Source organism: Guillardia theta, assembly GCF_000315625.1.
Source record: "Guillardia theta CCMP2712 unplaced genomic scaffold GUITHscaffold_5, whole genome shotgun sequence".
NCBI lineage: Eukaryota > Cryptophyceae > Pyrenomonadales > Geminigeraceae > Guillardia > Guillardia theta.
This window is the reverse complement of record NW_005434669.1, coordinates 1,132,042-1,151,244: the sequence shown is the minus strand read 5'-3', so window position 1 is coordinate 1,151,244 and position 19,203 is coordinate 1,132,042. Positions and strand designations below refer to the sequence as shown.

Sequence of the window (19,203 nt, the reverse complement as noted above, 5' to 3'; positions counted from 1 at the left end):
CTGGCTTCCTCTCGTGTTCATCTGGAGTGTAGGCAGCAACAGGAGGAGGGTTCCGAGTGGCCTTGTGGGATGCCTCGGTAGAGCAGCCAGCATGCACCATCTGCACAAAGTGCATCAAGGCAAGGAGGACGGGGGAAGTAGGAGGAGAAGGAACTGACCTGCAAGACAGAACTCAAAAGGTGTCTGGGAGGATTACAATGATTGTGGGAACAGACTGTTTGCTGTCTTGTTCTTTGATGCATTCTACTTGGTTTGCAGAGTGTGGGGATCCTTTGTTGTCGGTGACATGTTCGTTAGATTGTAACCTTTGTACTTCTTAACCTGTTTGTGGCTGTTCTGCTGGACAACTTTTTAACATTTACTGGTCAGTATCGTCGAATATTGTTCCCTCATGACTATATCCGATGCATGATGCTATCATTTTAACTATCTCTTTGTTGTATCGTTTCTCCCCTATCACTTTCTCGTTGGCTGTTTGCGATCTCACAACTTTCAACAGCTGAAACAAAGTTCGTACTTCAGACACACGATTTGCAAACGTTTCGCAGATGCTGGTCCGAGGTGAAAGAACAAACTATTCACCAGCGCCTTTGATCCTGACAACATGACAGGTTGTCGGAACGCAAGATAAGATGCCGATATGGAAATTGAGGTGAAAACTTTGCAACATCAATCTGTTCTCCTACTGTCTTTACTGACTCCACCAACATCTCACACTGATTGTAACCTACATATTCATGCTGCAGAGGTCTTCTTGAGAAGCTCCATTACCACCATTGCCCTCTTGGGACTTGCGCTCTAGCAGACCAGGTGATACAACAGCAGCATAACATGTCAAGGCGTTGATGTATGCTCGCATCAGATAAGGTTCCGAAGCATCAGGATTGAGCTGCTGGATGGAAACGCTGATGGAACAGACTTACATTTCCAAGTGAGAACTGTTGGTTGAGAAACTGGCGGAGGAAGTGACGGCAAGTAGGATGTCGTTTACACGTTGAGTTTGAACGTGGCGGGATCGAAGGCCCTGCGGTTTGAAGTGAGACAAACTTGATCTCTTGCTCCCTGTGTGACTGGCGCAAATCAGGACATGATGAAGCGACAGGAGAAACTTGTATGACCTCCTGCTGTCCTCTATCTATTCATACTCCTTCCTCCTCTTCCTGCTCTCCTCCTTCTCCTCCTCCTGCTCTCCTCCTCCTCCTCCTCCTCCTCCTCCTCCTCCTCCTCCTCCTCCTCCTCCTCCTCCTCCTCCTCCTCCTCCTCCTCCTCCTCCTCCTCCTGCTCTTCTCCTCTTTCTCCTGGAAACATCTGAAATTCCTCCCCAGGCCTTCTACTCCAGGCTTGCTCTAGTCAGCAAGCTAACCAACTTGTTCGGCAAGAAGAAGCATCTGCTGCAAGCGAAGTATTCTGAGGTATCTTCAGCAACTGCTGCCAGCGCTGAGGTAGTGGCAGCTGCAACAAGTCAAGAAGGAGCATCTTTCCATCCAGTTTGCTCTCACCGCCCCCGCCAAGCGCTCCCGGACGATCCTCTACAACTGCAACAGCGGCAGCCTGGAAGTTTACTCGAGTGACGACAAGGTGGGGGTAGCGAAGCGATGGGAGCGAGCTGAGGATAGCATCTTCGTCGACGACATCGCCGAGATGTGGGAGATTCGGAAGGAGGAGGAGGAAGCGAACGATGAGAGACAGAACCTTTCCATCCGCGTCAAGTAACTACCTTCTCCTCCTCCTCCTCCTCCTCCTCCTGCTCCTCCCCCTTCACCTGCTTCCTGCTCTTCCCCCTTCCTTCTATCGATCTCATCCTTGCTGATGAACGGGCAGGGGAAGAACTTCTTCGACTGTCCTGGACTTCAGAGATCACGCTACGAGGCGTCAGGTAGGAGGAGAAGGACGTGGCCCGAGTTTGACTAGCCCGCAAGTTCTTCGAAGTCATGCGCTTCATCCTCGATTATATCAGCACTGCCGTGAGACCTCTGACCTGCTCTATCCTACTTGACAACCTTCCAACAGACTGAGCAGCACGAGAAGGAGGAGCAGGAGCATGAGCAGGAGCAGGAGCAGGAGCAGGAGCAGGAGCAGGAGCAGGAGGAGAGGAAAAATGAAGGTCAAGGGGCAGTTAGTCATCATGAGAGGAAGAAGATGATTCTCGAAGCTCTGCAGCAGAACGAATTTCTCGAGGTTTATCCTCCTCCTCCTCCCTCCTCCTCCTCCTCCTTCTCTTCCTCCTCCTCCTCCTCCTCCTCCTCCTCCTCCTCCTCCTCCTCCTCCTCTCCCTTGAGTTTGTGTTGTCTTCTTCTCTACTACTTACCCTTTTCCCACTTCCTTCACTTCATACTTCACATAACATCCCTTCTTCTCCTTCGCCCTCCTCTCCTCTCCTCTCCTCTCCTCTCCTCTCCTCTCCTCTCCTCTCCTCTCCTCTCCTCTCCTCTCCTCTCCTCTCCTCTCCTCTCTCCCTGTTCCCGTTCCCCTTCTTCTCACGAACTGAAACTTGTTGATTCTGATTCTGAAATGCAATGTCACAGGAGCTCGAGTTCCGCTATGTAGCCTCGCAGGTTCGTCGAGTTGTTCTCTCACTCTCACTCCTCTCTCATCTCATCCGCAGGCCTCCTGCGATCTTGATGTTTGCGTGCAAGACATTCTCAAGCTGAAGCAAGACTGAACACGCCCAGCCTTCAAGTGCCGTGATTTAAACTGAAACTGAATACTATGATACCAACTGTTGTAATTTAAAAGCACTGATTGAAATGATTTGAGACTTATGAATGGATGGCCTGGAAGCTTTTTCAGTGATGAGAGGAGAATTTTATGACTAGACAAGCTTCAACTCACGATGTTGGCTGTTAATATCAACCAACAGCGACACTGAACATCAACCACCAGCAGCGTCGGACAACATCATTGGAGTCCTGCTGCCAGTGATCGCCGTTGGTTCTCACAGCCTGGTAGTGACTGTTCCCCGGGCCGGCCGGGCCCTGACCGTGACAGTGAAGTCACAATCAGGGGCCCGGACGCCTCGGGCCCGGGCCGCCGCCAAACCGTGACTGGGCGGCCTGAAAAACCTCCGAGACTTTGAGTCCCAAACCGCAGCAGGCCCGGCAGCGGCAGCGGCCCGGGCCGACCGGGCCCCGGCGACCTACCGGGCCTTTATTACCTTTGCTCCCTTTGCTGAAAGATGGAAAATCGGAGGACCCTTGTTCCTCCACCCCTTGGTGCGCAATGGTTTTGCCTAGCGTCGCTGATCTTTCCTCTCCTCTCCTCTCCTCTCCCTAGTCCTCTGCTCCTCTTCTACTTTCCTCTCCTTATCTCTCCTCTCCTCTCCTCTCCTCTAGTCTTCGTCTCTGTAACCCCTTCGTCCTCTCTGTTTATCTCCCACCCTCATCTTTACGTCGCCAATGCAGCATCCTGTGTCGAAGCAAGATCTCCTGCCTCTTGTCGTGCTCTCAGGCCTCGTTGTCTTCCTCGTCCTCGTGTGGAATGTTCGTCAGGAGGCGATGGCATACGCTGAAGACGAGCGCTACCTCCTCGCGGGAGGGGTCGAGGACCCTTTGGCTAGGAAAGAAGAATCCATGGTAGTTGAGATGAAGAAAGAACTCCGCTCGATGAACATGAAGATACTTGAGGCCAACAAGAAGCTGAAAGACTGTCTGCATGGCAAGAAACAGCATGGTGAGAAACCTGAGTTGAAAACAAGCGTGGACAAGGCGACTTCACAGCGCGAGCAAAGCTTATCTCTTGCTCCATCCAACCCTCAGGCAAGGAGTTTGAAGGGCATGGCATTCTCCGCTCGTGCTCCGATTCGTTATCCTCGCATCACTCACGTCGACACGGAGAGGGCGAGACTTCTGATGCTGAATCGCCATATCAACAACCCCGCGCTCATGCAGCTCCTCAACAGCCGCGGCATCACCATGCAACACAACGTTGCTACCCAAGGCCTGCAACAGGGAAGAGCACTGGCGCCGCGGGTCTGGAATGCATCGGCGGCTACAGCTGCCACCCCCGAGCTGTTTCCTCAACTGCAGCAACCGACAAGATCGGATTTCTTCAGTGCGGCCAACGGGAATGGCGGGCAAGTTGTATCAGCACTGAGTGCGCCTGCTGCTTCATACGCGGCCCCAAACTTTCTTCAGCGTCAGCCTGCGGTCCACCAGGTGGCTGTGGAGATCGATCCTTGCAAGGTTCTTGTCACGCTGGTGACTACGTTCATGGACAACGGGGACCCTAGGAAGGAGATGGCCCAGGAGAACGCTCTGCGATCGTTTGCGAGGTTGTCTGGCAAGGGGCTCAAGGCGTATCTGTTCACCGACTCTCCCAAGTGGACGATGAAGGCGAAGATGTACGGGATCGAGGTGGTCGACAGGTTCGAGACGAACAGCGCGGGGACTCCCCTGCTGAACTACATGTACAACTACATCGCACATAAGGACAAGTGCCCTCAGATGGACCGTTTCGTGCTTGACGGCTACACCAACGGTGACATCATCTTCACCGAAGATCTCCTCAAGACGGCCGAGGCTGTCAAGGCGCGATGGGGCCCGGACCTCGCGCTCGGGAAGATGAAAGGAGTGCTGCTCATCGGCAAGAGGCTGAATGTGGACCTTGCGAACGAGATGCTGAGTTCTGATGACGAAGTTCGTGCAATGGCGACAAGGGGAGAGCTGTTTCAGAATGATGCGGAGGATTACTTCATCTACTCCCGCGGGTGGCTGAACTGGAACGACGTGCCCAACTTCGTGGTGGGGAGAAGGTCGTATGACAACTGGCTGGTGGACCACGCGGTCCACACCGAGGGTGTAGCGACTATCGACTGCAGCAACACAGTGACGGCAGTCCATCTGACAGCGTCCGATGGGATCAAGGCGGGACACAACAAGGGGGTAGACAACGATCACAACATCAACGTCCTCAACCCCCTCACGCTGCAGCGAGTTCATGAGGGGGAGTGGGACCACGGGTCCACGGACGATGCTCGATACTTCAGCATAACGGATGGTGCCAACGGCATCGGGTTTCAGCAGCGGTACAGCTAGACCTTAAGTCTGCTGACTCCAAAAGGAGAGCCGCTTGAGATAACTTATAGATTGTAAAATGGCGACAAGTTGTACATGAAAGCACGCAACAAGTTTATCGACAGATACAATGATTCGACACAGGAGGCCGTAAGAAAGGGAGCAGACTGCTGGCTGAGGTCGACTCTCCTCTACAGCACGTCCTCCTTCTTGTGCAAAACACTGAAATGTCCTCCCGGGCGGTAGTTTCTCAGATACTCCGGCCTAGGCAAAAGCGTCAGCGACTCAGCTACAAGGTCGCGAGAGTCTTACGCGATCTCCGTGAACTTCGTTGGCACGATGTCAAACGAGTCAATCTGAGGTAGACGCTTGTTGACAGTCTGCCAACAAACTTTAGCCCGTCCAACCTCTCCAGCTGAACCCCAGCTCTCACCCAGCTATTGCAGTTGAGAGCCCTGAAGTCCCCACGAATTCCGAGCATAGACATGGGCCCGAAAACGTCGCTAGGCCACAGCCCGAGGTAGGAGTCGGTGATCCCACCGACCATGTTGTGAGGAGAGAGGTGCTTCAACGACTCGGGAAGGTATTCCGACAAGTCGGGGAACTGCAGGGCTTCAGTCGAGCAACATGCGGTATCATGCGACTTACCCTTCGGATCCTCGAGGTCTCTGCGATCCAGCAAGTTTCTCTCACCCAGTTCGCGATCTGGCAGGGAGGTCAGCTGGCGTAGGCAGTGGGGAGATTATTTCACATCAGGGAGCGTCCAGGCTTCTGGGCCGTTGAGCTCGACGATTTGTCCGTCGTAGGAGTCGTCATACGTACAAGCGCGGATGGCCTGAGAACCAGCAGCGGGTGACCGCTCTGGCGCGGAAGGAAACAAGCCAATCTTCTGACCTCAGCCACGTCATCAACGTAGATAGGGTGAACGATGTTCTTCCCGGATCCAATGATAGGGACGTAACCTGCGATCATACCATCACCTCTAGTAAGTCGAGGCATTCAAAAGCCTACCGTAGATTCGAGCCCACTTGGCCATGTTGTTGAGGAACTTGTCCTCCTCGCCGAAGATGACGTTGGATCGGAGGATGGCGGCGTTAGGATAGTAATCCAACACTGCCTTCTCGCCGAGTGCCTTGCAACGCAACCAAGTAGATTCTGATTGCTCGTCTGCTGCAACCGACGACAGGTGGATGAATCGCGGAACACCGCACTCCTTGCTGATCTGCACAACAACATCATCATCATCATCGCTGCGAAGCGCTTACACGCATTACCTTAGCAAGCGTAGAAACGGCCTCGACATTGGATCCAAAGAAATCGAAATTGAATGTCTACAGGATACAGCAAGTCATGGACCAACTGAAACCATAAGCACTTCATGAACCTTCTCCTGCTTGCCCATAAGGTTGATAACGACATCTGACTCCTTCACACACTGAAAAGCAAACTTCAACAACTTTCAAACTCGCACAACAGCCATGCCTCGGCGATCGATTCCGGATCACGAGCGTGGAATGGCATCGGTACGATCATACCAAGATCCCCCATAACCCTGAAAACCACAACACCGATCAGACGGGATCCAGCACAATCTTCAACAATTATGTGCTTGTTGTTTGGTGTGCAGAGATGCACTCACTTGAGATGTCGACCCCTGTCCTCACTGTAAATGCGGTGGGGAACAACGCACTTTGCAAGGATGCTATGTCAGCAGGTAGCACAGCGCCAACGAACACGACTTACTTGAGTTCCAACCCTACCGAGCTTGTTAACAACATATCTTGCAACAAACCCCGTGCTGCCGAAGACGGTGGCAACAACACCTGTCACCTGAACGAGGAGGGTCAAGATGGTATCAAGACATCAAGAGCTAACTCACGGAGCTGCGGCCGCCGCGCAGGGAGAGCACTTCTGTGCTGATGAAACGCTTCGTCTGCGTGAAGACGCTTCCTGTAAACATCATCAATGAAGGTTAGGATGCTCTGGCACAAGAGTCCCGGAGCATTGATGCTATGCTGCTTGTCTACATTAGTCTAATCTCACTACGACTGCTAAAACTATTTGCAACATTAAAAAACAAAATCCCCCTTTCTACTCTTTCTACGTGTTGCTGATACCCTCCAACGAACACCCAGTTTCTACAATCACGCAATGGTTCGTTCTCCTTCTGCCCAATGACGCTGCTCCATCTCAACATTCAACATCGGCCATTCATTGTCGGCATCGAGCGCAATCAATATCCTTCACCACAATCCTCTATACGTGTCTCATCCAGCCCTCTAATGAATCTTGTAGGCAATTCAAATGATTCCAGCAATAATCGTTCATCATCGTGTCACAATCGTCTTTGAACTTGATTGCTTCCTGCTTCCTGGGACTATCCTAACTTCCACTCTCGTCTTCTTCCCCTCTCATCAGTACTCTCCTCGTCTGATAACCTTGTCACCTCCTCCTCTCTTTCCTCCTCCTCCTCTTCCTCCTCTTCCTCCTCCTCCTCCTTGCTCTCATCCTCTCATCCTCTCATACTCACTTCCGCTCCTCCGCGCGACGCTCAGCATCTTCCGTCGACAGTTGACTGATTTTCGCTATGACCTCAGATATGACCTTCCTATGCCTTACTCTAGGACCATGATAAAACCTCAACCCAGCCTGGGCTATATTATTCCTAGTACCAAGCAATACTGTTGTACCCTATTTTTCATAGCATACTGAGGGGAAGGGGGTACTTCCTAGGACCCTTCTGTTTATTCAGGAAATACATGCTAGTCTAGTAGGAGAGGTCCTATGGTCCTATCAGAATGCTAGCAGACGAGGAAGAAAAATTGTTCCTTTTGCAGAACAATCAGTTCCCGGAGTCCGGGCCGGGCGGCCCCGGCTGCGGCCCTGGGGCCGACATCCGATCCGACCGACCGTGACAACCGAGCCTTCGGTCACCCTGGGCCTGGTTCAGCGCCGGGCCGCCGGCGAGCTGCCGTTCGGCCACGGTCCGGGAAGTTGCCGCAAGGGATTCAATGGGGCCCCCGCGGACGACGGCGGCGCGGGCGGCCACAGTAAGCCTCAGCGAAATCGGAAGCCTGCCTCGGACTTAAGTTTACATAGCCTAGTAACACACATACAAGCGAGGTCAGTGGAAAAGGAGCCACTGAGATTGAAAGGTTGATTCAAACCACTGGGCCAGCTACACGGGTAAGAATCCAACGGGAAGGCCTGGAAGAAAATCTCAGTGACATCGTAACTACATGCTTGCTGCTCGACCGTTGAGGATCCGCTGGGTGGGAGGCATGAGGAGGGTGCTCTGCTGGAGGGCTTCGAGGATGTGCGAGCATTCTTCGTCCCTGTCACGTACAAGAAGAGGAGAGGATCAGAAGATGTAAAGGAGAGGCTCTGAGGGTTGAGAGGAGGAAGAAGTGGAGGGGGCAAGTGGAGGGGGGGAGTGGAAGTAGGGACTCTAGAACGAGAACGGCGAAAGAGAGAGCAGGGAAAAGATGAAGGGATGGGATACACAAGCATACATGTAGTCGAGAGTCTCTATAGAGTTCGGCGACTTCTCGTTCCACTGCCACCAGCGAGTCAAGCAGCAGCGTGCGGCATAGTGCGACTTGCCTGACTGAGAAGACCCGTAGCCACTGAATGATCGGTGGAGAAGGAAACAAACAAGCACTGAAGGACTTGTGCCCTGCCCTCGTACTTAGCCAACGAGGGGGTGCAGAGCAAGGAGAGGAGCTAGTGATGGTGATGTTCCAAGTGAAGAAGGACGTGGAGTTGGGAGTATTGGAAGAGGTTGCTGCGGAGAAGGAAAGTCAACCTCGGAATCGTCTCCTCCATCGCCGAGTCTTGAGGTTCCTGCAGCATGATCAGCATCTGCACTACGGCAAGAGAAGACAGCACCGAGAAGGCAGGGTCTTTAATGCTGCCCAGGCAGTTGGACAGTATCGTGCTGGAACCTGTCAGCTCAAACTCGTTGCTTGCTCCTCTGACTACCTGCGCTGCCCCAGCAAGGAGAGGAGAAGGAAGTTGACAGGCATGCCCGCCTCCGTCCTGCTCCTCAACAGGAAGCGGTAGTTGCAATGAGCCCCAGCGATCTACTCCAATCTCATCTCCTGAAAGTTCAAGTCTGACCACAACGTTACCTCCGCCATGTCATGAGCCAGTCTTCGCAGCACTGAGATTGACGTCATCACCAGTGAGTTGGAACCAGCTAAGCTAGCTGACCAGTGCAAGAGGCGAAAATGTCGCCGGGCCCTCCAGCGTCCACGTTGCTGGAGATCCACTGAGGCAGCAACGTGAGGAGACGGAAGACGCGGGTGGCTGACTGGTCGGCTTACTTGCTTGAACAGCCTGACATCACTTGACGGCCCTTTGTCGAGTCGAGTCTTGTGAGGGATTCTCGTACTCTTCCTCTTTTCTTCTGCGTTGTCACTGTGTATCTTGTCGCTGGTTGCAGCTGAGATGGTCTCCCATGGTATTTTTGACCCGTCGTACATGACAACGGTCAGCCCTCCCTGCCCCCGTGTCATATCAACATCACATGTCAAGCGTCAGGCTCACTGGCTCAGCAGATGCGTTGGTGAGATCTAATCCAGGAACAAGAGCTCGCGCCTCTGATAGTGTGGAGTCCTGAGCAAACGTAGCATCCCAAAGCGAGCCTTCTTGTCCATTCTGTTTGCAATTTGATCAGAACAGGTTTGATGCTCGATTCAAACGGGAAACTTCTCGGCACAAAAAATCAGCAAAAGATTTACATCCTCAGATGAAGCTCGTTTGCTGTGAATTCGAGGACGCTTCTTTGCATTCCCCTTTTGTTTGGCAGACGTCGGCAATAAACTTTCAGACTTTTCGTCTTCCTGGCTCTTTTCCGACGACTTGCAAGAGAGGAAAAGATACTCACAAAAGAAAAGCAGGGAAGAGCAATGCAGTCCTACCTGTGACCCAACGAGAGCTTCTCCGAGAATCCCCTCGCATCTTGAGCAGGCAACCCCCCTCCAATCCACAGCTGAAGGCTCTGCACTTGCTGCCAAACTCACCCACCTGGCCGTCAGCCGTTCACATGCAGGAAAACCACAAGGGCTGAAAGGAAGAAGAGAATCCGCAGTGTGTGGCGATGATAATGCTCGTGATTGAAGTTGAGGTTGAGAGTGGAGGTGGAGAATTTGGTGGTGATGATGAGAAGGAGGAAGATGGATTCGGAAAAGTGTAAGTTTTCGTCTTGAACCTGATCGCACCATCTGCAAAGTCTGCTGCATTCAACAAGAGATAATGTTCACTGTGAAGAGAACGTGGATGAGAACATTGACACAGCATACCTTTCTCTACCTGTACAAGCAATCGCCAACACGTGGCCGAAGATTCGCTGGGGAAAGATTTGCCATTGGAGATCGACAACTGCAGGTTGTCATTCTACCTCCGTCGTTGAGACAACAAGAGGGACCGAAAGTCGTCGTGGCATATCCACAGGTCTGCAAGTTCATACCAAAAGGGAGAAGGCAGCGGCAGGATTCTTTGGAATGCAGCTGTTTCAAGGTAGTCATCCCAGAGCTCAGGACGACTTTCAAGACACGTTACCTTGTTTGGTAAGCTGCGCACCGCAAGTCGAGCAGTACACTTGCTTCAACTTCTTCATCTCCTCTATGAGTGTATCGTGATGTCAATCCCTGACTGTTCAAGGGAAGTGTATATAGGACCTTCTGTTTGTACCGATGAAGTACCCCGCATGTTAAGAATTTCACTACTGATGGATCTTCGAAAGTAAAGTCATGATTCAGAGCATCAAGAAGCAAGGTGCCTCACGTCGTGTCTTCAAGCACATACTTGACATTCCAGACATTCACATGTGGCACGTCACATGGTAGCTTCTGTCCAAGAGTTCACCTCCATGAAGATCTCCCTACAAAATTACCTCGAGAGCGCCGAGTTGCTTCAGCTCATGCTCTGCAGTGATCTTCCTCTGAAACCGAGCCCAAGAATCTCTGGCATGTGATGACGTCCTATCCTCTTTGATGACATCAATCTGGACTTCATTCCTCGAGGTTTGTGAAACAGATACTTGACACTCGCTCGATGCCCCGATGACGCATCGAAGGGATTTCAGGGCAGGCAGCAGCTACATTCACAAGGTCTTAGTACCGATCGATCAGACATCATCATCATCATCATCATCATCATCATGACAAACCCCGCATCTCGAGTTGCTAATCGTATCTCAATCTAAAATTCTTAATGGCATGGCACTAGGGACGAAGTCTGCCCGAACCCACGAGGTCTCAGCTACCAGCTCCATCCCGAACCGTCTGCCGATCGCCATCTCTCTGCGAGACTCATCCACGGCCATCTTCGCTCATCTCCTATCATCTTGCCTCCCTTACCATCATCATTACCTGCGCCATGACGACGGGGGGGTCGCAGGTCATCCAGGGATCCATCAGCTGCATTGGTGAATCCTGCATTGCCTGCTGCCTTTGTAACATCTCCTAGCAGCAAACTTAGTAAATACTTGCTGCCCTTCTGCTGCTCTTACCATGGTGGGTGGGGTAGTAGTTATTTTGTGGGAAAGAATAGGGTAGTCATTTCAGGGGGTAATGGTAGTTCATTGGGTGGGTGGTATATATCGAATAGCCGCATTTCCAATTGGGGTACAATGCTGAAAGGGTAGGGTAGTCAAGGTCTGTCATGAGTAGCAGGGGTGGTGATGATCTTGCACCTGTGGGGTAGGTTACATGTAGTCTTAGGGGGTACGGTACTTTTCAAATGTTTCCCTAGGGGTCCATGATTGACCGAGAATGGGAGATTTGGTAGGTAGGGTGATAAAATTCTCATCAATAGATGGTAGGGTTCGACTTTTGAAACAAGAAGGTGGGGTAGCCCTTGCAACAAGCGGAATTGAAGGGGGCTGATGATGGATTGGCAGGTAGGGTGGTGGAAGAAGGGGTGGTGGAGAAATGGACGCATCAGGGGGTGGGGTTGATGATTGGGGTGGATGAATGTTTTGTATGGTGGGGGTTATAGAAACACGGGTGGGTGATATGATGCCACAAAAGTAGGGGTACTTTTCCCTATCAAACCATTGACTTTTTGACGGTGGAATACCAACATGGTGGGTAGGGGTATCAAAATATAGGGTGGGGTGGTATTCAGATGCGTACAATAGGGTGGTGTATTCCTCGGCGGCCTCCAATCTCGATCATGTTCACGATGCGGCGGGTAGCTGGAGCAACATGCGTGCTCCTCCTTGGACTCTCTTCCTCCTCTGCCTTCTCCCCTGCCCTGCCTACTCGTGCGTCCAGGAACCTCCCCCTCGGCCCCCGCTGTTCCATGTCCAAGGGCGACGTCATGCTCCCGTTCGAGCAGAGGCGCGCTCTCAAGGTAAAGATCTGATTCCTGGAGACCATGGCGCGTTTTCGACGATCTTACTGAGATATCTGGTCGCAGATCATCTCCGGATTGAACAACTTTGATGAGAAGTCTGTTGCCTCGGTAGTTCGCGCAGCCAATGCTGGAGGTGACGTATCAGCATGCTGTGCAATCGAGTTGAAGTTGGTTTGAAGGTGCCACCCTTGTGGACATCGCGTGCGACCCCAAGCTCGTTCAGCTCGCCCGATCCATCGGAAACGTTCCAGTTTGCGTTTCCTCTGTTGTTGCTGAGGATTTTCTTGCTGCCGTCAAGGTGCTGAGACATCTGTGTTGTGCCCGACACTGAAACAATGCTCCTGACAGGCTGGCGCTAACATGGTCGAGATTGGAAACTACGACTCGTTCTATGCACAGGGACGTAAGTTTTCAGCAGAGGAGGTCAGCGTTGCTTCATTTTCCTTCGCGCCAGGCTGAGCTCGTGCATTTTAGGTTCTCGCCATCACCGAGCGTACACGCGACATCCTTGGATCCAGCATCCCCGTCTCTGTCACCGTGCCACACACCCTTCCTCTCGACGAGCAGGTTGAGCTCCTCCTCCTCCTCCTCCCCTCCTCCTCCTCCTCCTCCTCCTCCTCCTCCTCCTCCTCCTCCTCCTCCTCCTCCTCCTCCTCCTCCTCCTCCTCCTCCTCCTCCTCTGCCTCTGCCTCTGCCTCTGCCTCTGCCTCTGCCTCCTGGCATTGACGCCTTCGACTGCAGGTCTCCCTTGCTCTTGCTCTCGAGGCTGCCGGCGCTTCCATCATCCAGACTGAGGGAGGCATGCCGATGAAGCCTTCCTCCGGAGGAATCCAGGGATTGATCGAGAAGGCAGCACCCACCCTTGCTGCCACTGCTGGTGAGGACGAAGGGGGGAATGAGGAGGGAGGAGGAGAGGGAAGGAGAGGGGGGGAGGAAAGAAGAAGTGGGACAGCGGGGAGGGGCAAGAGAAACAAGACTGGAACGCGATCGGTCAGCCGTCTGACACCATTTCAGCCATCTCCAAGGCCGTTGAGATCCCCACCATGGCGGCTTCTGGCATCAGCGCCATCACCGCTCCCCTCGCCATTGCTGCTGGAGCTTCAGGAGTTGGTGTAGGGTCTGCTGTGAACAAGTTGAACTCGGAGATCGCGATGCTCGCGGCTGTTCGTGAGGTGAGGAAGCTTGCGAAGAGGGAGAGGAGCTGACGAGAGTTTGTGCTGCAGATCTACGAGGCCATGATCGCAGAAGATGTTCGCGTCCGTGTTTGAGCATGGAGTTGTTTTTGTATGATTTGAAAGAATCACGATTCATGTTGATAAGAGACAAGATGATGCGGATTGTCAACGTTGTCTTTTGCATAAAATGGTGATGAAGAGTTTTCACGTCAACTTCCCACTCTCTGAGGGTTCATGCCAGAAATCAATTAATTCGTACGTTGCTCATACTTTACATTTCAAATTCACTTCGTTACGCGTTACTTCTCTTGTCTTGCTTTTTCTCCCTGTCATGTTCTTCTCACCCACAGGAGCTCGAACTTTCGACATCTTGTAGTATACTCCCCGCAAGCTCTGTCATGCTGTCATGGCCGCAGGAGCAGTCAAGTGAAAGTCTTACCGTCCACTCGGTCGATCTGCTCTGAACTTGCATGACCTGCAGCATCGCAATGATTCCATCACTTCGGTTGCCTCCTCCTCCTTTCTGCGCTTGCCACCCTCCCCTCCTCTCCTCTGTCCCTTCATCCCTCTCCCTCTTCCTGTCCCTGTCCCAGCCCTCTCCTTGTCCCTCTCTCTCTCCCAGCCCTATCCTGCTCCCGCTCCCTTTCCGCCCTTACTCGATCGATCACGAGCAGATTTCTTCCGAACAATCTGCCATGGTTTCCTGTAGCAGGATCGTCATGTCCCATTTAGGTTTCAATCTTCATCACATGAATCCAGCGGTTGGAAACGACGCCGCTGACGATGATCGAAAACTGAGACAAACATGAGCCAGAGGAAAGGGCGATGGATGCAGACATAGCGCAGGTCAGTGAGGAAAATGAAGGAGGGGGAGGGGGGCAGTAAGACGACCGTGGAGGAACGGAGTAGGAGGGCAACTGGTAGAACGAGAGCGAAAGGAAGAGGAGGAGGAGGAGGAGGAGCAGGAGCAGGAGCAGGAGGAAAGTAGCTATGATGAGTTCAACCTGATGTCTCTCATGTACAGAGGTGTTTGATCAAGACTGTCTTCTTCCCCTTGCACTTTCAACTTCCGTCGCTGACTTGATTGCTGTTGAAGTTCAAAGAGGAAGAGAAGGAGGAGACTGAAGCATTCACCACTGAGTGCTCTAACTGCTGCACGATCATGTGCTTGAAAGGAGCTGGAGAACTGTGAGAAAGAGAAGTGGGAGGGAGGCGAGGAGGGCTAGGAGAGAAGAGGCGGAGAGGAGGGAGCGAGGAGTGGGAAGGAGGGGAGGGGAGGGAACGAGGAGAAACAGGAGGGAGGCAAGACGAAGGAAAGGAGAGGAGTCTAAACCTTGAGAGGCGTTGTTTATGATCTCTTCAACTTGATCGCGGCGGGATGTACTCGGAGCAGGCCCACTACAACAAGATGATGTCAAAAACAAGGACGAGGATCAAGGCGAACAAGCAGGAGCACAAGGGTTGTGGAAGTGGGAGAGGACGAGGGCAGGACAAGCATCAGGAGCACGAGACCTCATGTACGAGCGAGGAAGGTGAGACATCAGGAGAGTGGAGGAGTTGAGCTTGCTGCTGGGATCGAATCTTCTCATCTTGACCGCCCAGTCGTCCATCTTCGAGCTCCACATGTGCATGGCTGGCGATGATCGCGATGCTGCCGCTGCTGGGAGCTGGTTGCGCATGCACGTCGTGTCCACCTGCTGTGAGAGCCATCGGAGGGAGTTGGAGAAGCGGTGGAGGAGGGAGGCGCGAGCAGATGAGGATGGAAGAGAATGCGGGGAGTTGAGAGTCGAGATGTGAGTTTGGATTTCTTCCAGCGTCTTGTTGGCACTTTTGATCTGACAAGGTTGAAAGTTTTACAGAAGATTTTGTTGAGTTTTCAGTTTACCTTGCCGACTTTTAAGTAGGCATAACTGAGATTGAGCAGCGCGGTCATTTCCAACACACTGAGTAAAGAGAAGAAGCGGAAGCAGGAGGAGGAGAGGTGAGGGGAAGGGAAAGATCGGCGGGAACGGGAGGGGGACAAAGATGAGGAGAAGAAAAATGATGAGAAGCGAGAGGAGGAGGAGGAGGAGAAGTAGAAGTGAAAGTGGAAAGAGGAGAAAAACGAGGAGAGGGAAAGGAGGTGGAAAAAAGAGGGAAGAGGAGGAGAAGTAGAAGGAGGAGACAAACAAATCTGTCAGGGGTCAAAGCAGAAATCTTCCGCATGCTCACTCGTCCGATGAGATGTCAGCATAGTTGTTGAACTGAAGCGCTTTGAACTGAGAGAGGCAGCCGCAGAGCTCCCGAGAGACACTAGCTTGAGAGATGTCGTCGAGCAAACTAGATTCCGACATGTTGAGTGCAGCTTTCAACCTTGTAACTGCCTCCCATGACAACCCAGCCTGTGAGAATGAGAAAAGATTTCACGTTTTCGCACATGACGGGATTGAGGTGAAAGAAGAAAATGCGCCGACGAGACCCACCGAAAGGAAAGGAGAAAGAGAAAAGGATGGGACATAAAAGTAGGAAGTGGCCACGAGAGAAGGAAGGGAGAGGGCAAAAGAAGAAAGAGCGGAGAGAAGAGAGAAGAGAGAAGAGAGAAGAGAGAAGAGGAGAAGAGGAGACGGGCAAGGCGATGAGCGAGTGAGGGAGGACGGTGAGGGTTCGGAGAAGCAGCGTACCTGCAAACAAGCAGCCCCAAGGTTGATTCTTGCTATCTTGCTACATGCAAGAGATCTCTTTGCGTGATCTTCGAGTTTGATGCAATCTGTTAGCAGACCCTTCACTTGCTGGGCAGTCGTTTGTCATTTCTTCACCTTTCAAGATCTTGATGCTCTGCCTGACCCTCTTGTTGCGGAAATATAGCGATGCTGAGGAGGGAGTAGTAGTAGTAGTAGGAGGAGGAGGAGGAAGAAGAGGAAGAGGAAGAGGAGGAGGAGGAGGAGGAGGAGGAGAAGGAGAAAAAAAAATTAGACTCAACCAACAGGTCAGGAGAATCACTCTATATGACTACAAATCACCTATGATAACGAGGGTAAACCCAACAAGATCCCAGTGATTCCGAAACAATGTTCCTCTCCCGCATGGCCATGAAGCCTCTTCCTCCTTGACCTGCAGACGAGGAGAGATCAGGAGAAAGCACAAGGTTCCTCCCTCGAACACACCAGTGAGATGATCTTCCAGGCGTACAACAGCTCTCCTCGATCCATCGCCATTGCCGCCGCATGGTTGCCGAGGTAAAGGAACCTTTCGTACATGTTGGCAACTTGCTTGTAATCTGTTTCACAGCGCGACTGGTGGAAACGGAGCGATATTCGTAACTGAGCCATCGCTTCCAACGTGTTTCCTCTTGACAGGAGCAGAACAATGTTATTCTCCCGCACTCTTCTCACGCCGTCAGCACTATTGCTTCACAAAGTGTTGTCATTCTTCACCTGTTTTCTGTCCATTCATCCAAGTCGCTCGTTGAACGTTGCTTCCTGCAATGATGCCAATCACACAAGGCAACAAGAAGGAGAGCACAGGTGAACACCAGAAGTTCTTGTCCAGGGTTGCGCTTTCAACCATCTCTCCCATCCGGTTGATGACGTCAGACCAGACAGGAAAGTGCAGGAGGGAAACAGGACTTTGTCTGACTTGCTTCACTCTCTCCTTCTTTCTCCTCTCCTCCTCTATCTCCGCAATCCCTCTCGCCACATCCTCTCTCCCTTCATCGTCGTCTACAAAGCTCAAGATCTGCCAGGTAGGAAACAGCGAATCATTCTCCTTATAGTATTCCTTGTATCCCTGCAGTCAACGTCAGCTTTCCTTGAAATCACTAATGAAAACCATCCTTGTATGAATCTGAATCGTCCATAACTGATTCCAGCAACCAATCACTGCCTCTCTTCGTTACACACAAGACAGTACCCGAGTTGCCATCGTCATCGCCCTCCAGCTCGTCTAGGTGGTCAGACTGCGACGAGGTCCCGTCGTCTTCCACCACATCTGAAGGAGAAGACGCCAAGGAAGTTTGAGAGTCGTCGGAGTAGTGCTCTGCCGAATCTCCATCCACCTATGTCTCGCAGGTCAGGTGTACAACCTGCCCCTCGCCCTCGCTTCTCCTTACGTAGTCAGAGCCCTTGGTCCTCCCGTCTCGTCCACCGTCAGATGCGAAATCATCGACCGAGTAGTCCTCGTTCAAAGCCTCCTCCTCGCCATCGTACTCCTCTTCCTCTTCCTCCTCCTCCTCAGTAACGGCTGCAGCATGAACAGAATTTCTTGATCCGCTCATGATAAGGCTTGATCCATGAGCACCTGCAAACCCACAAGTTTGATCATGCAAGCCCTCAACGGTGAGCAGAGAACGAATGTCTCTCGTCTCTGCTCTGCTCTGCTCTGCTCTGCTCTGCTCTGCTCCGCTCTGCTCTGCTCCGCTCCGCTCCGCTCTGCTCTGCTCTGCTCTGCTCTGCTCTGCTCTGCTCTGCTCTGCTCTGCTCTGCTCTGCTCTGCTCTGCTCTGCTCTGCTCTGCTCTGCTCTGCTCTGCTCTGCTCTGCTCTGCTCTGCTCTGCTCTGCTCTGCTCTGCCCTGCTTCTACTCTTTCCTGCTCAACCTTCATTTCTACCTCTCAGTGATCCCTCAGCTTTTGTCCGGCGAAACTTACATTAATCTTAATCTTTTTTGTTTGGTGGGATCTCTCTAGATCGCCAATGGCGGCGGGGCCGGCGGCATGGCGTTCCTCTCTTCGCGCATGCAGCAGCCGCCAGCTCCTTTTCCTCCTCTCCTCCTCCTCTCTTCTCTCTCCTTCCGTCTCCTGGAACCCTTCCTCCTTCCTCTCCACAGTCCCACGAGGAGCCTTCAGGTCTGCTCAGTCTTTACGGCTATGGACCGCATTCAAGTTTCGACCCCTACGAGCCCCCCCAAGTGTCGTTGAGAGCAGGGCATTGTTGCACTCTCATCATCCACAAGGAGGAGATGAAAAGTGCGAAATTTCAGTAACAGGTTTCATTTTTTGCCCCTGCCATGCAAGCTCATCCTCGTGTAGAGAAATCGGGCCACTGCAGGATACTTGTAGCGGACAAGGTGGGAGTCGAAGTTTTCTTTGTTTCTAGATGATCCTCTTGCAGATGGAGCAACAAGTCCTGGAACAACTCCAAAGTTTCTCAGATGTAGTTGCACGCTTTGATGCTCTTTGATCTCGTCTCCCCTTCTACCAGTGGCTCCTTCGCTTGTTGCGCTTATCACATGGAACAGGTGGATTACAAGCCTTCGTTGGGAACAATTGGGATCATAGAAGAGGGAGGAAGAGATGTCAACGTGCTTGTTGTGAGATCGACGAAGGTAACAAGACAATCATACAAGTTTGTGTCTGACATCTCATCTTGCCAGGTGACGGCAGACGTGTTCGACAGTCTGCAGGGCTTGAAGCTTGTGATACGAGCGGGATCAGGAGTTGACAACATCGACTTGAATGCAGCTAGAAAGGCAAGAAGGAGAGGAGAGGAGAGGAGAGGAGAGCAGAGGAGAGGAGAGGAGAGGAGAGGAAAGGAGGAGGGATACTCACGCTTGTGGCAGGCTGGAGTCAAAGTTGCCAACTGCCCGGGAGCCAACGCAGACGCTGTGAGGGAGAGATGGAGGAGGAGGGAGGGGGAGAAAGGGGAAAGGAGGGAGGGAGGGAGGGAGGGAGGGAGGAGTA

The 19,203-nt window shown here is 52.3% G+C and overlaps 7 protein-coding genes across 7 annotated transcripts in view; 4 read left to right on the top strand and 3 right to left on the bottom strand.

Moving 5' to 3' along the window:
• Positions 1-91: 91 nt before the first annotated feature.
• Positions 92-2,662, top strand: GUITHDRAFT_132906 (hypothetical protein; the record flags this gene model as incomplete). The annotated part of the gene is made up of 12 exons (XM_005840797.1): positions 92-137; positions 500-561; positions 612-652; positions 747-810; positions 863-931; positions 980-1,036; positions 1,326-1,412; positions 1,453-1,578; positions 1,920-1,964; positions 2,011-2,178; positions 2,526-2,555; positions 2,606-2,662. 12 exons carry the CDS (start codon positions 92-94, stop codon positions 2,660-2,662), a joined length of 852 nt encoding a protein of 283 aa, XP_005840854.1.
• Positions 2,663-3,395: 733 nt separating this feature from the next.
• On the top strand, positions 3,396-5,033 carry GUITHDRAFT_100839 (hypothetical protein; the record flags this gene model as incomplete). Its single annotated transcript, XM_005840796.1, has 1 exon — positions 3,396-5,033. The coding sequence occupies one exon, from the start codon at positions 3,396-3,398 to the stop codon at positions 5,031-5,033; it is 1,638 nt and encodes a 545-aa protein (XP_005840853.1).
• Positions 5,034-5,107: 74 nt separating this feature from the next.
• On the bottom strand, positions 5,108-7,570 carry GUITHDRAFT_160957 (hypothetical protein; the record flags this gene model as incomplete). Its single annotated transcript, XM_005840795.1, has 14 exons — positions 5,108-5,276; positions 5,325-5,392; positions 5,446-5,616; positions 5,661-5,717; positions 5,764-5,847; positions 5,907-5,974; positions 6,024-6,234; positions 6,287-6,343; positions 6,397-6,447; positions 6,495-6,564; positions 6,652-6,701; positions 6,756-6,842; positions 6,892-6,962; positions 7,543-7,570. The coding sequence occupies 14 exons, from the start codon at positions 7,568-7,570 to the stop codon at positions 5,204-5,206; spliced, it is 1,146 nt and encodes a 381-aa protein (XP_005840852.1). The 3' UTR covers positions 5,108-5,203.
• A 620-nt stretch (positions 7,571-8,190) lies between these two features.
• GUITHDRAFT_100837 (hypothetical protein) lies at positions 8,191-9,670 on the bottom strand (the record flags this gene model as incomplete). Its single annotated transcript, XM_005840794.1, has 10 exons — positions 8,191-8,219; positions 8,268-8,347; positions 8,818-8,855; positions 8,901-8,949; positions 8,994-9,094; positions 9,143-9,174; positions 9,225-9,282; positions 9,338-9,514; positions 9,561-9,586; positions 9,640-9,670. The coding sequence occupies 10 exons, from the start codon at positions 9,668-9,670 to the stop codon at positions 8,191-8,193; spliced, it is 621 nt and encodes a 206-aa protein (XP_005840851.1).
• Positions 9,671-12,320: 2,650 nt separating this feature from the next.
• On the top strand, positions 12,321-13,642 carry GUITHDRAFT_156977 (hypothetical protein; the record flags this gene model as incomplete). The annotated part of the gene is made up of 8 exons (XM_005840793.1): positions 12,321-12,371; positions 12,438-12,507; positions 12,554-12,672; positions 12,723-12,797; positions 12,849-12,941; positions 13,116-13,251; positions 13,389-13,546; positions 13,598-13,642. The coding sequence occupies 8 exons, from the start codon at positions 12,321-12,323 to the stop codon at positions 13,640-13,642; spliced, it is 747 nt and encodes a 248-aa protein (XP_005840850.1).
• A 1,340-nt stretch (positions 13,643-14,982) lies between these two features.
• Positions 14,983-17,801, bottom strand: GUITHDRAFT_132901 (hypothetical protein; the record flags this gene model as incomplete). Its single annotated transcript, XM_005840792.1, has 11 exons — positions 14,983-15,384; positions 15,435-15,492; positions 15,761-15,930; positions 16,210-16,295; positions 16,345-16,398; positions 16,549-16,639; positions 16,693-16,936; positions 16,963-17,007; positions 17,061-17,314; positions 17,424-17,582; positions 17,637-17,801. The coding sequence occupies 11 exons, from the start codon at positions 17,799-17,801 to the stop codon at positions 14,983-14,985; spliced, it is 1,728 nt and encodes a 575-aa protein (XP_005840849.1).
• A 729-nt stretch (positions 17,802-18,530) lies between these two features.
• Positions 18,531-19,203, top strand: part of GUITHDRAFT_100834 (hypothetical protein) — a gene marked incomplete at both ends in the record, with an annotated part of 1,858 nt that continues 1,185 nt past the window's right edge. The window contains 4 exons of the mRNA XM_005840791.1: positions 18,531-18,590; positions 18,762-18,848; positions 18,897-18,938; positions 19,083-19,127. Coding sequence (XP_005840848.1) covers positions 18,531-18,590; positions 18,762-18,848; positions 18,897-18,938; positions 19,083-19,127 — 234 coding nt within the window. The remainder of the gene's footprint in view (positions 18,591-18,761; positions 18,849-18,896; positions 18,939-19,082; positions 19,128-19,203) is intronic.